Source organism: Piliocolobus tephrosceles, chromosome 21, assembly GCF_002776525.5.
Source record: "Piliocolobus tephrosceles isolate RC106 chromosome 21, ASM277652v3, whole genome shotgun sequence".
Classification (NCBI taxonomy): domain Eukaryota; kingdom Metazoa; phylum Chordata; class Mammalia; order Primates; family Cercopithecidae; genus Piliocolobus; species Piliocolobus tephrosceles.
In genome coordinates, this window is record NC_045454.1 from 26,574,218 (window position 1) to 26,588,190 (window position 13,973).

A 13,973-nucleotide genomic window follows, 5' to 3' on the forward strand; every position below is an offset into this window, starting at 1 on the left:
TGCCCCATCAGAACCCAGGATTCACTCGGGTGCTTTAGCTCTGCCTTCTGGCAAGTGCCATCTTCCTCTTTGAGGAGCTGTTCCTTAGCTCTCTAGTTCTCACAAGCAAGCCACTGGAGAGGGTGCAATTCCCAGCTAATTAAAGGTCTTGAGATCCTCCCCTCCCCTTGCATGTGGCCATAATTGGGTACCACGTATGGCTTTCTCTGAATGCAATATGTAATAGATTCTTTTATTCATATTCACAAACAGAAATGAGTAAAGCTCTCTGAGAAGACGACGAAGAGAGCAGGAAGCTCTTGCAGTCACCTGGCTACCCCTATGCAGTCTGTCGTTGCAATACTGTACAAGATCCATTAAGTGCTGATTTTACTCTGTCTTATAAATGGAAGAACATGTAGAAATTTTAACTCACGTGAGATTTGTTTAACCAGCAGCCAAATGCTGAGAGCTGTCAATCTGAGGGCCCTGTGAGTCCTCCTAACTCCCTAGATGTACCCAGTGCTAAGTCCCTAAGAACAGAGTTCTTAGTTGCAGGAGCACAGCCAGGTGCCTCAGGCCACTCCTCACTTGTTCACTGTGCAGGTGACAGCTTGAGAAATTTGGCAGCAGAAGATCCTGCCTTTAACCAGCATTCAGAAATAAAAATTTCTGAAAAGTTAGCCCTGAATGCTGCTTGGGGATAAAGAAAGTCGATGTTGTAAGCACATTGGCTTTGCCCAGCATGGAAGGTGTGTGAGCGGTGGGTGGCAGACACAGCTGAATTGTGGAGCTCAGCAGAACCTGCCTCAAGGACAGCCCTCAAATTTACCTAAGCCACCAGCCTTTGGGGGCACTGGGTTCCTGGTCTTCACGCAGGAAAAAAAAACAAGCTTCAGTCAGCGCTCCAATAGCACTGAGATCCATTACAGCAACAATCGCCTGGTTAAAAGAACTAAAGGCCTAGATAGTCACTGCCCAGGGAAGCAGAAAGGTCTCTTTGGTTTCACCTTTATTTCATCATTCAACCAGTTGCAGTCATGAAGAAATCTTTGGATACAAGCATTCCACAGTTCTTTTGCTTTAGGACCCATGAATGTTGACTTAGGCTGTGTTTTGCCACATCTGACTCCAACACAACCCACTAGTTTCCAGGAGGGACTGGGGACGGGGTGTATATGGGTGTATGGTGGGTGGTGAGGAGTGAAGAGGCCCAAGTGAGAAGATGATCAGATGATTGTACAGCTAATGAACTTTCCAGATTTTGTGACGATCCCCAGTACTGCCCACCTAGGAACTGGATGACTACTATGCCCGGCAGCCACACCTGTTGGATGTACCTAGGTGAAGGTCAGGTTCCCTCCCCACTGAGCCCCCACAGCCTGGGCACCAGCCCTTGGCTCACACCTGCTGCCAGGTAGCAGCCAGGGACACTTTTCATGCAGCCTGCTCATTTCAAAGGAGTGTCGGCGACAGGGAGGGGAGGATCTCAAGACCTTTAATTAGCTGGGAATTGCACCCTCTCCAGTGGCTTGCTTGTGAGAACTAGAGAGCTAAGGAACAGCTCCTCAAAGAGGAAGATGGCACTTGCCAGAAGGCAGAGCTAAAGCACCCGGGTGAATCCTGGGTTCTGATGGGGCAAGAGTTCTCCATTCCTGTCAACTCCAGACAAGAGCCAGCAGCAGGGGGGCACGCAGCCTCCATCACTGCAAATGCCCTGCGTGTGCCAAGGTAGCGGCCCTCTTTCCCTGGGGTTTAACTGTCCTGTCTGCAAACTCTTGTGTTATGAGGAAGGCAGGCTGGGCAGGACCTCTTGGCAGAGAAGGGAAGAGCCACACCTCCCTAAAGGAGGGGCTCCCAACTCTCTTCCTTCCCCTGCTCCTGCGGATCCCACCTCTCCTCTGTTCCTTGTCCCAGACATTCTAGTTTTTCAAGAGAACCTGAAAGCCTAGATTTGTAAATTTAAAAATCTTTCATTTTTAGACTGTGTGCAACCAATTAAAAGCAAAAGTGTAATATCACACAAGTCAAACAAAACACAACTGTGAACTGGCTCCAGCCATCAGGCCGCTCTTCAAGTTTTCATTGTTCACATGGGCCGCTCAGAGGGCCCCCTTAGCCCTCCATGCCCTGTGTCAGCTTTGCTCCCCGAAAGTGGACGTGCAGTGAGAAGACAGATGTTACACCCAGAGCTAACGTGTGGTCCCTGGACTGGCAGCACGGCCGTGACCCCGGAGCTGAAGGGCAGAAGAGAGGGTCCTCCCCAGAACTACTGAGTCAGAATCGCCACCATAGCAAGATCCATGGGGACCTGGTTGCACATGAGACTTTGAGAAACACTTGTCTAAGAACAAGTAAGATAAAAGAGTCAAGCATGGTGAAACCCTCTCTCCTCTCCAGGACTTGGAAATGCCCAGATAATAGCATCTTCCCTCGTGTTTAATCTTTTCCACCCAGCCTTAGTAGGCTAGAAATAGTCGCCATTCGGTCCTGGGAGAATCCTGGATTCTGATGGGGCATCCAGAGTGGAGGCAGCACTGTCACTGGGTTCCCAGCCTTGGTGTTACCGCTTCCACTGCCCACACGGGGAGTAAGAAGTGGATTTCCAGAATAATCTTTCCCTGGCTTCCATCACTGTAGGAGACTTTACAGCCGCCAGGGATGACCCCAAGCCCACGCCCCAGGTGAAGGTCAAGCAACCGGGACAATGCCACTCAGCTCAAATCACTAGGACAGGAAGCCCAGGAAAATTCCCTTCGGAGATCAGCCTTCTATGAAACTAGAAGTTGCATGCTGCTGACTCCAGACTCAGGAGAGGCAGACTCAGCACACAGAGTCAAAGGGAAAAAGTTTCCTGGTGAGTCCTACGGAACGATGGGGCTCATTCACTCCTTAGAAAAGTATCTCTCCGCGTCCACGGGGGCCTCAGGATGACGGTGGAAATGCCTGCTGCCATCTCAGCTTTACTTCCCCGACTCTCCCCAGATCCCTAGGCCTCGTCAGCAGAGACACATCTATCGATAATTACAGAATACACAGCTTTGGGGGGCATTTCCCTTCCATTCACGACATTTAGTGGTGTCAGTCTGAGCATAAATACAATTAGATTTGAGAGTTCTATTACAAAAGCCAATAAAGCGGGCCTCAGTAGAGATTCTAAAATTACTTAACTTTTCTTTAGAAAAATATTAAAACAGTATTATCACATCAATGAGAAGAAAAGACAGGAAGATAATAAAGTTATGTTAAACCTCCCTGTATTTACTCATGTGTGAAACAGTTACGTCTGGTCACATAATTGCAATGGTTCTGAGAAATATTTCATATTTTATAATGAACATTAAAAGAGTTTGTGGATCATTACTTTATATGAGTTCCAAAGTTATTACATAAAACCCAATAGGAATGGTTATAAATTATCGGATCCTCCGGCCTGGCCTTGGTAAACATAACATGAAGACTGAGACATTTCAGCAGACAAGATTCATGAGAAGAGGTAAAATTCTTCCTGCATTGTAAGGAGAAAAGAAGACCAGAGTACTTGTAACCAGCTCTTAGCATTTTTGTTTCTGTTTCAAAGAAATGCTATTGAACCACTTGCTTAAGCCACACACACACAAAGCTTCTGTTAGAACAAAAGAGAATTTCCTTTAGACACTGCCTTCATCTCCCCATTTTTCATCATCCTATCTGTGGCCTTAAGGTCACTGCCAAATTCTTGAATCTTTCAACACAGTGTGGGTTTAAAATGCTGTACTTAGCAGGCTCATATGATACCCAACAATTCTTTATTTTCAAAAGGAGATCCTCTCTTTGAAATCTGAAAATACGGCATCTTTACAGAAACTGGAGAGTTGATAACATTCTGAGGAAGTTTTCTTTTTGGGTCTGCAGAATAGGTTTGCAGACAGCATTTTAATTACAAACTCTCATTTGTGAACCACAGTTAAGCGTGAAATGGGTGCTATTCAATTTCCTCGTGCTTATTCTCTTTTTTAAGAAAAATAAATCACAGCATTATATTTTGTTCTGAAAAATTACACCTAGAGCTTCCCTTCCTCCTTCACCCTTGTTTTCTGCAAGGTGAAAGAGTTAAGTATCAGAAGAATAGCAGCTGGGTAAACAAAGTTAAGGACCAGAGAAGTAACGTCAAATCTTCTTGTCAGCATCCGAGAGGCGCAGTGCCCAACTGGGCCTTTGGAGATGCTGAAAAACGGGGGCGCTTTCTGATAAAACACACAGGTGACATTTGCTACCTGGTTCTAGGAACTACAGGCACCTCCCTCGCCTTTGTTCAAAGCAGCCGCGCTTCCGGTACCTGTGGAGTGAAGGTGGGGCGCCCACCCTCCAGGACCCCACCTGACCCCTGTGAGGCTCCCCTACCTGCCAACTCCCAACCGTATCCCGGGTTCTCCCCTTTATGTGGCGCAGCTGTTGGTGAGGCTTTCTCAGCAAACAGATGTCTTTTGGAGAATTTAAAGCTCTGAGTTGGAGGCCAGATTCTGACTGTACTTTGAATTATGTCTGCCTCGATCATTATGCAGTCATTCACATATATTTTAGACATCAATATTGTCTTGAAATATTCTCGAGTTCTCAATGCTATTTATATGCTTCCATTCTCTCCTTTGCTTCTGCTCTGACAGTATGCTCCAACGTCCCAGAGTCACTGACGACTTGCAGATCATTTTAACACATATTTTCATTGGGGAGGGCTTTGCTATTTTATTTAAAATGATTTCTCGCTAAATTGAGCAGAGATTGACATTCTTGGGACCACAATCAACCTTGGTAATCTGTTTGGATGGAGGATTTACCCAGTTCAGTATTTTTAAAGATGAAACAGTGTTGCCTCTCTCTACGGACAGCAAGTTTTTACCAATGACAAAAGAAAGAGTCTAAGGATGCCAATTTACAATGTGGGAGGAAAATATCTCTCCTTGCTTATTTACAGAAATGTTCATCGGCTAAAATATGAGATTCTGACATAATGTAAGCCCATAGGTAAAAGAAAAAGCAAACTCAAACTGTGAAAAAAAAAAAAAAAACAACACCACATATTTTCAGGACTTAAAGAGTAACAAGAAGAAGACAGAAATCTTAGGGGCTCTTTCAGCACATCTAGTTCTAGGCCAAGTTTAGGGTAACCGTCATGGCCCCTCAGAGCTTCATACGGTCACCAAGACAGCCAATTTGATTCAATGACTATGTTCTTACTTTCAGACGGGGTCAGGGCTCTCACCACTACCACTCATCTATTGATCATTTTGTCCTTGTTTGTAGATCATCCCTTTGAAGTATTTTCACAATGGCCTCTAGGTGCCGCTAACACTGCATAGCTTCAGCCTTTCTGCACAATGAAAACATTAATTTGCTATGAGATAATTTTTGACGTAAATGTAAAATGGTGCCCATTCGAACTCAGTAATGAAGCATGGTGCATTTCTGCAGCTCCTAATTTGACTAGTTAAATGACTCCATTACGTGTCTAACAGACAGAAGCAAATAATTTCTGGTCAGTTGATGTTCACTTACCCGTATCATTTTGCCCTGAAAATAAAGTCTCCAATCTACAATTCCTTTGTCTTAGTTGTTGTTTTTTTTTTTTGTTGTTAGTTAAGATTATCAAAGCAAATATACTTAAATATTTCAGATTAAACCAGTATAAACTAACAATTAAAACATCAGAGAGGATGGGCAAATCAAATATGTGTAATAGGAGAGGTGGAAAACCAGTCAGCCCTTTCTAAATTAATTACTCCAACTTTGCCCCTGTCACTAGGTCCTAGGGGTTAGGATGACTCTCGGGCTTCAAAAGCACAAGTGTGTATCTTTCAAGTCGATTGTTTTCCTGTGACCCCAAAGGGGCTACTGGTTGTTCCTGTGTCTTTTTCACTTTGCCACAAAACTTTGAGGATGTTTGGAAAATCAGTAGCAGGATGCATCTCACAACAGCAAAAAAAAAAAAAAAAGACAAAATGCTGCTTTAATAAATATCAAGTGATGAATAATTTTGCCCAAAGGGGAAAAAATGGTTAATATTGAATCTTAATGTTCTTCATCTAAATGCTTTTTTCTTCCTGCTAAAAACAAGTTTAGAATTAAAGCGTATCAGTTTACACATATTGCATGCATATTAGTGAGACACAGCTGTGTATGTCCCCCTCTTAAGAGCCATATGATTAAGTTATGGGATATCATATAATCCAAACGCTGTTTCTATTGGTCACCTTTCACAGACAAAAGCTTTTTAGTTTTAGGTCTATTAAATGACAGAATGTCCGATTCTGGAAATGTGCAAGTAATTATTATGAAGCACCTGTGACTCTTACTTTTTGCTCACCAAGTCCATCTATAAATTGCTTCTGGAACATTGCTCAGAGGCTGACAGAGGACTGTCCTCCCTGTCTGGGGCAGCTGTCAGGCATACAGTGAGGTGGCTCAAGCCCCAGGGTTGATTCTGGTTAACTATGGAATCAGGACCCCAGCCGTCCTACCCCATTGCTCTGAAGTGAAGGGACTACAGACTGTTTTAGTGGAGAAACAGTGGTCTGTGGTGAAGAAGAAATCCCTGAAGTTCAGAGGGAGCCCTGGGCCCACCCATTTATCATCATCACTTCTGGATGGTATTACGAACTAGGTCTGCACCAGGCAATTGGTTTTCAAAAACATGTGAACTGAAAAAACCAGCATAAACGATCTTTATTTTTCCCCAAAGTGACTATTTGACCCAATTAAAAACAATTTTTAAAAACTGACTCGAGTGTGTCTGTTTACTACCTTTATTGAGCTTTTAAAATTTCAAATCCTTGTTTGTGGGCAAATTCCAGGCACTTCTATGTTAGGGACGAGGGACAGGGAACAGCACAGGCTGCTTGCCTTTTGATGTGAAACAATGTCAAAAGGACTATTTATGACTCATACTCTGTGGAAACGTTGGCTGATGTCGTTTCTGCCACTTGATCCGGGGAAGTTGCTCTCCTGCAGAAGACCAGTAGCTGGTGCTGGAGGGGTGGGGGCTCACACCTCTGCCTCCCCTGCCCAGGGTCCCTGAGATAGCCATCGAGGCCAGGCTCCTTGGTGTGATGTAGGTCGAGTGCCTGTGGGTTTGCAGGAAGGATTTGGCCTTTTGATTTGGTGTAGAATTTACAACCTGAGAGTGATGTCTCAGCACGCAGATCTGGGTTGTACTGGAAAGGAAATGAGGTCAAGCTGAGAGGAACAGTGATCTGAAGAGGCTTCCACGCGGCTGCAGGTCAGGGACTCCAAAGTTACTTCTTGTGGGCCCAGCCCCTTGACAGGGACACCTGCAGCTAAGAGCATCTGAAAACCCGTGCGTGTGCACCTTCTGCACAGGGCAGCCCTTTTCAGTCTGTGTCCTGGGAACACAGGAAGAAAAGGAAGCAAATTACATTTGAGGATGAGCCCACAGTACAGCCTGAAGGGAAGTGAGTCATAGGAGAACCAATGCATCCCTCAGGTGCGAGGAAAATTGGAAGCACAGAGCAGAAGAAAAGTGAAGGCGAACTTCCCAGCTGAAGCTGACTTCAGATGAGAGATTTCCAAAGCGACACGTGGTAAACTTTACAACTCCCTAAAACCCGGAGAGGGGGCCTGGTCCCTCTTGTACCGGTTGTCAGGGAAGCCTCAAGACTTCATGCTGCTTGCTGTAGAACAGCCGGGGACATTCAAAACAGTTTCACTAGCAAAGGGTCAGCACTCCCTGCTCCAAATTAAAAGTTGGTGATGCTATCAACCCTTTGGAAAGGAAATACCACTTCCAAATTGGGGTCTTAGCAAGCAGTTGCTGGAACTGGGTTCATAATGCTTTTTTAAAAAAAACACAAGAAGGCATACATAGAACATATTTGATTGGAGGAAGGGATGACGACTTCTAGAGAAAATGAAAAATAAATTATTTGCTTTCATGTCCATAAAGGGAAGACGAAAGCAGATGCCAGCAACAGACAAGCATTTCCCAAGGAGAGGAAAATATTTCCGAAGGAAATCAGCCCAGTAGCAGAACAGGTGAGAAAGAAATTAGAGTGTCTGAGGACTGATAACTCCGGGAGCAGATGGGAACCATCTTAGAATTTGTGCAAGAGGAGGCAAGGAAACAGGGGAACGATTAGCAAATACCTTTTTAAAACACCCAGGGAAACGGGAGAAGCACCAGTGGCCAAGAGCCCTTACGCAACACCTATATTTAATAACGACTCTAAGGGAGATCAAAGAAATTAAACACCAGTAAGCTTGACTTGAGCAGTGGGGAAGATATTGGAAACACTAATCAGGGACAAAATAGGGAAAGTTATGATTTAATTAAAGATATTCAGCATGGATTCACAAAAGGGAGATCATACGTAACAAAACTAATAGAATATTTTGAAAAAGTAACAAAAAGGAATTCAAGAGGGAAACCAGGGGTATAATTTACTGGGACTTTAAGAAAGCTTTTGTGCACTGACTCACAAAGGACTAATCTCCAGCGGTGGGGAGTTTGGGTGTGAGTGTGGTAGGGGGTGGAGAATGAATGAAGAATTGTCTGGACCAAGGGTACTTGTGAGCATTACTATGAGGAGATTAGGATAAAAAAAGGAGACTGACTGCTGGAATTTCCCGAGACCTGAGTTTTTTTAATTAATTTTTTAAAACACAGAACATCAATAGCCTTGCTTCAGAAATGCACCCAAACGTGGTGGAATTCTCCTGCAGGTGTAACGTCGGAGGGCAGGTGCCAGTTAATACAACAAGGACAATAACGTTGGAAAGGATTTATTGAAATCTGATGAATATATGACCATCCCTCAAAAACTATGAGACTGTGACCAAAGGGGGGCAGAGCCACTAATTGCCATTTGAATAATTAACACAAATAGAGATGGAGAAAATGTCTAGAAGGAGCTAAAGCACTGTGGTCTGGACAGTGCATGATCAACAGCTGTGCCCACTGATTGGCAAAGTCACACTTCCACACATATGCACCGACAGCTTCACGCAGAAGCACGCACACACCTGCACATGCACACATTCACACATTACATAGGGACATTCACGAGCACACCTTCACGCCTTGCAAAGATGCACTCTTGCCTAAACACACATTGTGTACATTCATGCTCCTAGACACAGTCGTGTACACAGTCGTGAACATGTGTGTGCAGGTTCACGCTTCTTTCCCCAGAGGCTGCTATGCTGTGCTTAGATGGAAATGATGGATGTAAAGGGTAAGAGAACATACTAGTTTCCACCAGGACAGTAGGGGAGGCACATGACAGGGGGAAAGGCCCCCTTAGTCACATTACGGTAATAATAGATGCTACAGGGATGAAAGAAGAGTCAGAGGGCAGAGGAATCGTGAGACACAAAAAGACCTTTGTTGCTACAAGCTAAACCAGAGCTGAATACCTTCTCTGAAAAAATAATGGCGAAAATCCCCAAAGGGGCCCAACTCTTGCACTGGGAGACAGAATTATAGATGCAGTAGCAGGAGGCTGGAGAAGACAGTGACTAGATCTGAGACCTGCTGTCCTCAGGGCTCCAACTCAAAGCTGACCCAGCAAGAAGCCAGACCGGGCAACGGCATGGAGAACTTTCCCAAAATGCAGGCGTGTTGTTCGCCAAACGAATGTTTCTTCATTCTTGGTGAATGTCTAGGTCAGAATAATGACCAAAAGCATCAGAACATATGTGTCTAGGTGGGAAGCTCCCTGCTGCAGGGTGGCGCCACCCGCTAAGTAGGCTTCAATCACTAGCAGACGGCCTTCATCTGTGGGACTTCACACTCAAATCCCTTTGCCACTTATAAAGTTATGACAAGCCTATGGAGAAGATATGGATATAGACACAGATCCTAACATGCGAGTATTAGAATAATTTGAACTTCATTTACCTTTTACATCATTCATTAATATTAAAACATGACTTCAACAGTTTCCATATTTAAAAGGTCATTGAGGATGAAAAGTTGCAAAATGAAGGATACATGTCCTCCTCATTAATAATAACAGGAGTGTCCTATAATAGTCATATCCTGCGATACTAAAGCACCAAGGCACTGCTTCTCCCCCAAAAAATTTTTTTAAAGAAATGTCCACTATAAGCTTTCTCTCCATTTTAACTCTGGAGATGTACATACCTTAAACCAAATAGTTATGAACTCATACTTAGAGATTACAAACTAAGAATGAAAGGAAGAAGGAAATTTTCTTAAAAAAAAAATATATATATATATATATAGAGAGAGAGAGAGAGACAGCTAAGTATAGCAGATCAAAATGCACCCCACTCTGTTTTGACTGCAGATCCCTCTTCCAGCATCTCCCAGAAACAACTGAAGTGGACAAGCACTTCTTGAACAAGTAAAACTAAACCACAGAGCTCACTTGGTATCTGTGGCTCTACTGCCATTTCAAACACTTGTCTCTGAAGCTCTCACCTTCGGACAGATGACATTTACGACACATGTAACAGAGATCGAAATGTGAAATCAATAACAAAAAATGTTTGCCTTTCAGTTTGGGTCATTCTATCATTTCCCCCGATTTTTTATTCAAATTGAATTTGGGAATTTCTACTTTGCTTTCTAAAGCAAAGAAAAATTTTCCAATATCTTGGAGTTCACTCAAGCATGGCCTAAAGCAATATTCACTAAGAAGAGCAAGGGGTTAACTGGGGGAGATTTAAGTGCCTCCCTCCCAACCCAACTCCCAATCTTCCACCCAAAGCTACCCTAAGTAAACATACAATCTACATGAAAACTCACCTCCCACCTCCCTGCTTCCACACAGGTTGGTCCCCCAAGACCCCCCTTCCAGAAATTGCTTTGCGATAGCTGGCAGAACCCCAGAGTAGAATAAGGCTTTTTGAAGCAAAACGAAGGGTTAAAAAGTACCTGTCCGGAATGTGTCTTGAAATCAGTCATTGAGAATCATCTGTCAGTGAGACAAAATTAATTACTACATGTAAAATGAAGAGATCAATGTAAATTAAACACTATATAAATGGTATAAAAGTTTAGGACGAGTTGATTGTTAAATAATTACTGATACTTGTATAAATTTTCCACCAAGCCCCAGCAGGGACCTGATGTCATGGGACTCTTTCCAAATCTTCCCAAGTCGAGTGTGGGTCTTGGAGTATTTCTCCCACATCCACCTCCAATTAGGTTTGGAGGTTTAAGTAACACCCCAGCAAATTCAGTAACTTGCAAAGTTCAGTGACATTTTAGCACAGTTTACAGCAGCCAAGGCTGGGATGGAGGATGCAGCCCCAGTGGAAAGGTTAGATTCATGAACCCAGCAGGAGAAGAAGTACCGGCCCCTCAACCACAGGATCCCCAATAACTTGGGAAAGGATGTTACCCAGTGAAATATTTTATTAATTTATGCAAATCTGGCTTTACTTATGAAATCTAATCAGTCGTTATAAATACTTAAAGAAAGGTCATAACTTAAGATATGACTTTTGAACAATGTTTTTAAGGCCCAGCTCCATGGCTTTTGGTGTTGACATAAAAGGGTAAGAGAAAGCCCCAGTGCTGAGGCCAGTGTCAGACAGAGACCTCAGTTGTGTCCCTTAGGGAGCTGGGCTCTCACCCCCCACACAGCCTGTTTCACTCAGGTGCTCAGGACAAAGAGATCCAAGTCTACTGATATTTGATCCACTCAAAGAAAGCACTGACTGACTCATCCATCTCATCCTCAGACAAAGCCTTTGTATCATCTCCTGAAACCCATCTGGACAATGGTCTGCAGCACAAGTCTCTCCTTTCTCAGTGGGATCTAATCTGTTGCTAGAGTCGAGGACTTCCTGCAGGCACTTCTGATGATCAAAATTTCCTTCTGAAACTTCAGCCTCCTCTCCGTAATGAGAGCCCAAGGCTCAGCTCACGCCTTGAGTTTTCTCTAGTCTCTCTGACCTTCTACCTTCTAATCTGACCTTCTACCTTCTAATCAGCCGACACATTTCAGTCTCCTCTGAAGCTTTTGAGGTCCATTCCTCCTTCAATTTGCGAGTCCTGGCAGTGACTTTATCATTGGGGCTTAACCATCAGATGACTGCAAATGCCGTCAGCAGTCCACCAGAGATGGAGGACAGACTGACAAACCCCAGGGAAGGATTGACTAGAAGAACTTTCCTGCAACAAGACCCCCAAACTCCATGGTTGAAATGGGCCCCAAGTGTCCTCCAAGTGTACTTTGCAACAACCAATATACAGAAATAAAAGATTTCCAATATACAATTTGTAAAATTAAGGAGCTGAAGATTACTTAGGAAAGGGCGATTTGCAATGCAAACGAACTTTCTGATTTATAGAGTCACCACGGGGTTCCTTACATGAGTCAATCTAAAATAGGATTCAGCTCACAATGCATCTAAAATAGGATTCAGTTGCCAAAATCCAACACCCATGCCATATCAGCAACGGCCCCCATCAACATTGCCATTGCAGAGGGAGGTGGCCCTGCAAACTTTGCTGTACTTTTTTCTCAAAAGGTTTTCCTGCAAGTGCATTGCCAATCTCATTAAACAGACTTTCCTTTGGCTTGTACTATTATCCTTGGCTTTGCAATCAGGGTCGCTTTTCCATCCACAACCAACTCCTCAAACACCTTCGAAGCCTTGCCCCACTTTACTGCCATCCTCTAGGTCTCCTCATCTTGGGACAGGCATTACATCTCGGCCAAGAGAAGCCACCTAATTCCTGTCTTGGATTTGAGATTTGGCGGGAAGTAACTTCCCATTGAGGAGTAAATCTGAGGCTTAAAATTAAGTGAAAGAGGATATAAATATTCCATTGCTTTGATGTAGTAATTCCATTTCTGGTGGTCTTCCCCGGAGAAATACTCTAAAGCACGAGGGTGAAGGGGGAATAAGAGGAGCTGCCTTTGTGTTCAAAGACATTCCCTGTATTATATTTGTAATATTTAAAAAAATTGGAAACAGTCGACATATTCAACAATAGGGCAAATAACTATATAATGATATTTTAGTGTAGCCATACATTTATACACATGTCTTAATAACATGAGAAAAAATTTCATACTGCACATATATATTATATGTATATGACATGCAGAAATCATATAACAGTAAGATTATAATTCCATAAAAGCTAGGCACAGGAAGAAAGCTGAAAGGAGATAAACTAAAACTGGCACTCTTTGTGCAGTAAGCAATGTTTGGGAGTCTTTTCTCCTATTTTTTAAATAATCAGAACAGAAAAAAAAGTAGAATTTGCTTTTCTTTCAAGAAAACACAGGTTGATTTCTTTTCTGAAAAACAAAACAGATTGGGTTAAATGTAGTGAATTAAAAGTAAGCTTCAATTAACTTCCTTTTTTGTGAAAAAGCAAAATTTCTATTAATGCTAAAGATTTTATCTCACTAACATGGTAAAATGTTTTATTTAAATATTTTATACTTGAAACATCATAAGGTCTTACTGCTGATCCAGAGATAACTACGCGATACTGAAGCTGAACTAGAGACTTACGCAGGTGGGAACGTGTACAGCTGCGTAGGGTTGTCATGTGTCCACAACATTCTGCGTCTATGTCCCAGATAGGGCCCTCATACCAAACCAGGATGTGCCCCAGGAGACATGCTCCCCAACAGCAGGGCTGTGAATGACGGCATTCTGCTGCTGACACAAGGCTGTAGCCCAGGGTCTGGTTTAAGACAACATCTTAGAAAATGCTGCATAAGAAATGAGTGTCCTTTCAATGTGCCTCTGATCTCTGTGAAACTGTAAGCTTACCTGGAATGACGGCCACTGCTACCATTTCTTCATGTTCCTATATGGATTGCCTGTGCCCACACAGAAGGATATTCAGGAGCTACCAGTACAAACACCAGGTCAGCAAACCTCCCTGCCATGCAGGCTGGTAGGACGGTGCAGTGGGAAGTGCAGAGGATCTTGGGCCTGACTCTTCCAAGGCACAATCTTACGATACCTCAATGTGCCAGTCCTTAGAACTGGGGACAAAATCT

The 13,973-nt window shown here is 43.5% G+C and overlaps 1 protein-coding gene across 3 annotated transcripts in view; it reads right to left on the bottom strand.

Annotated features, from left to right (window-relative positions):
• The window catches only part of ZNF536 (zinc finger protein 536), a 488,284-nt gene that overhangs the window by 57,879 nt on the left and 416,432 nt on the right, over positions 1-13,973 (bottom strand). Inside the window, exon 5 of one of the 3 annotated variants that reach the window (XM_023229080.2) lies at positions 10,874-10,913. The exons of the other annotated variants lie outside the window; for them this stretch is intronic. Coding sequence (XP_023084848.1) covers positions 10,900-10,913 — 14 coding nt within the window. The 3' untranslated portion in view covers positions 10,874-10,899. The remainder of the gene's footprint in view (positions 1-10,873; positions 10,914-13,973) is intronic. 3 annotated transcript variants of the gene reach the window in all.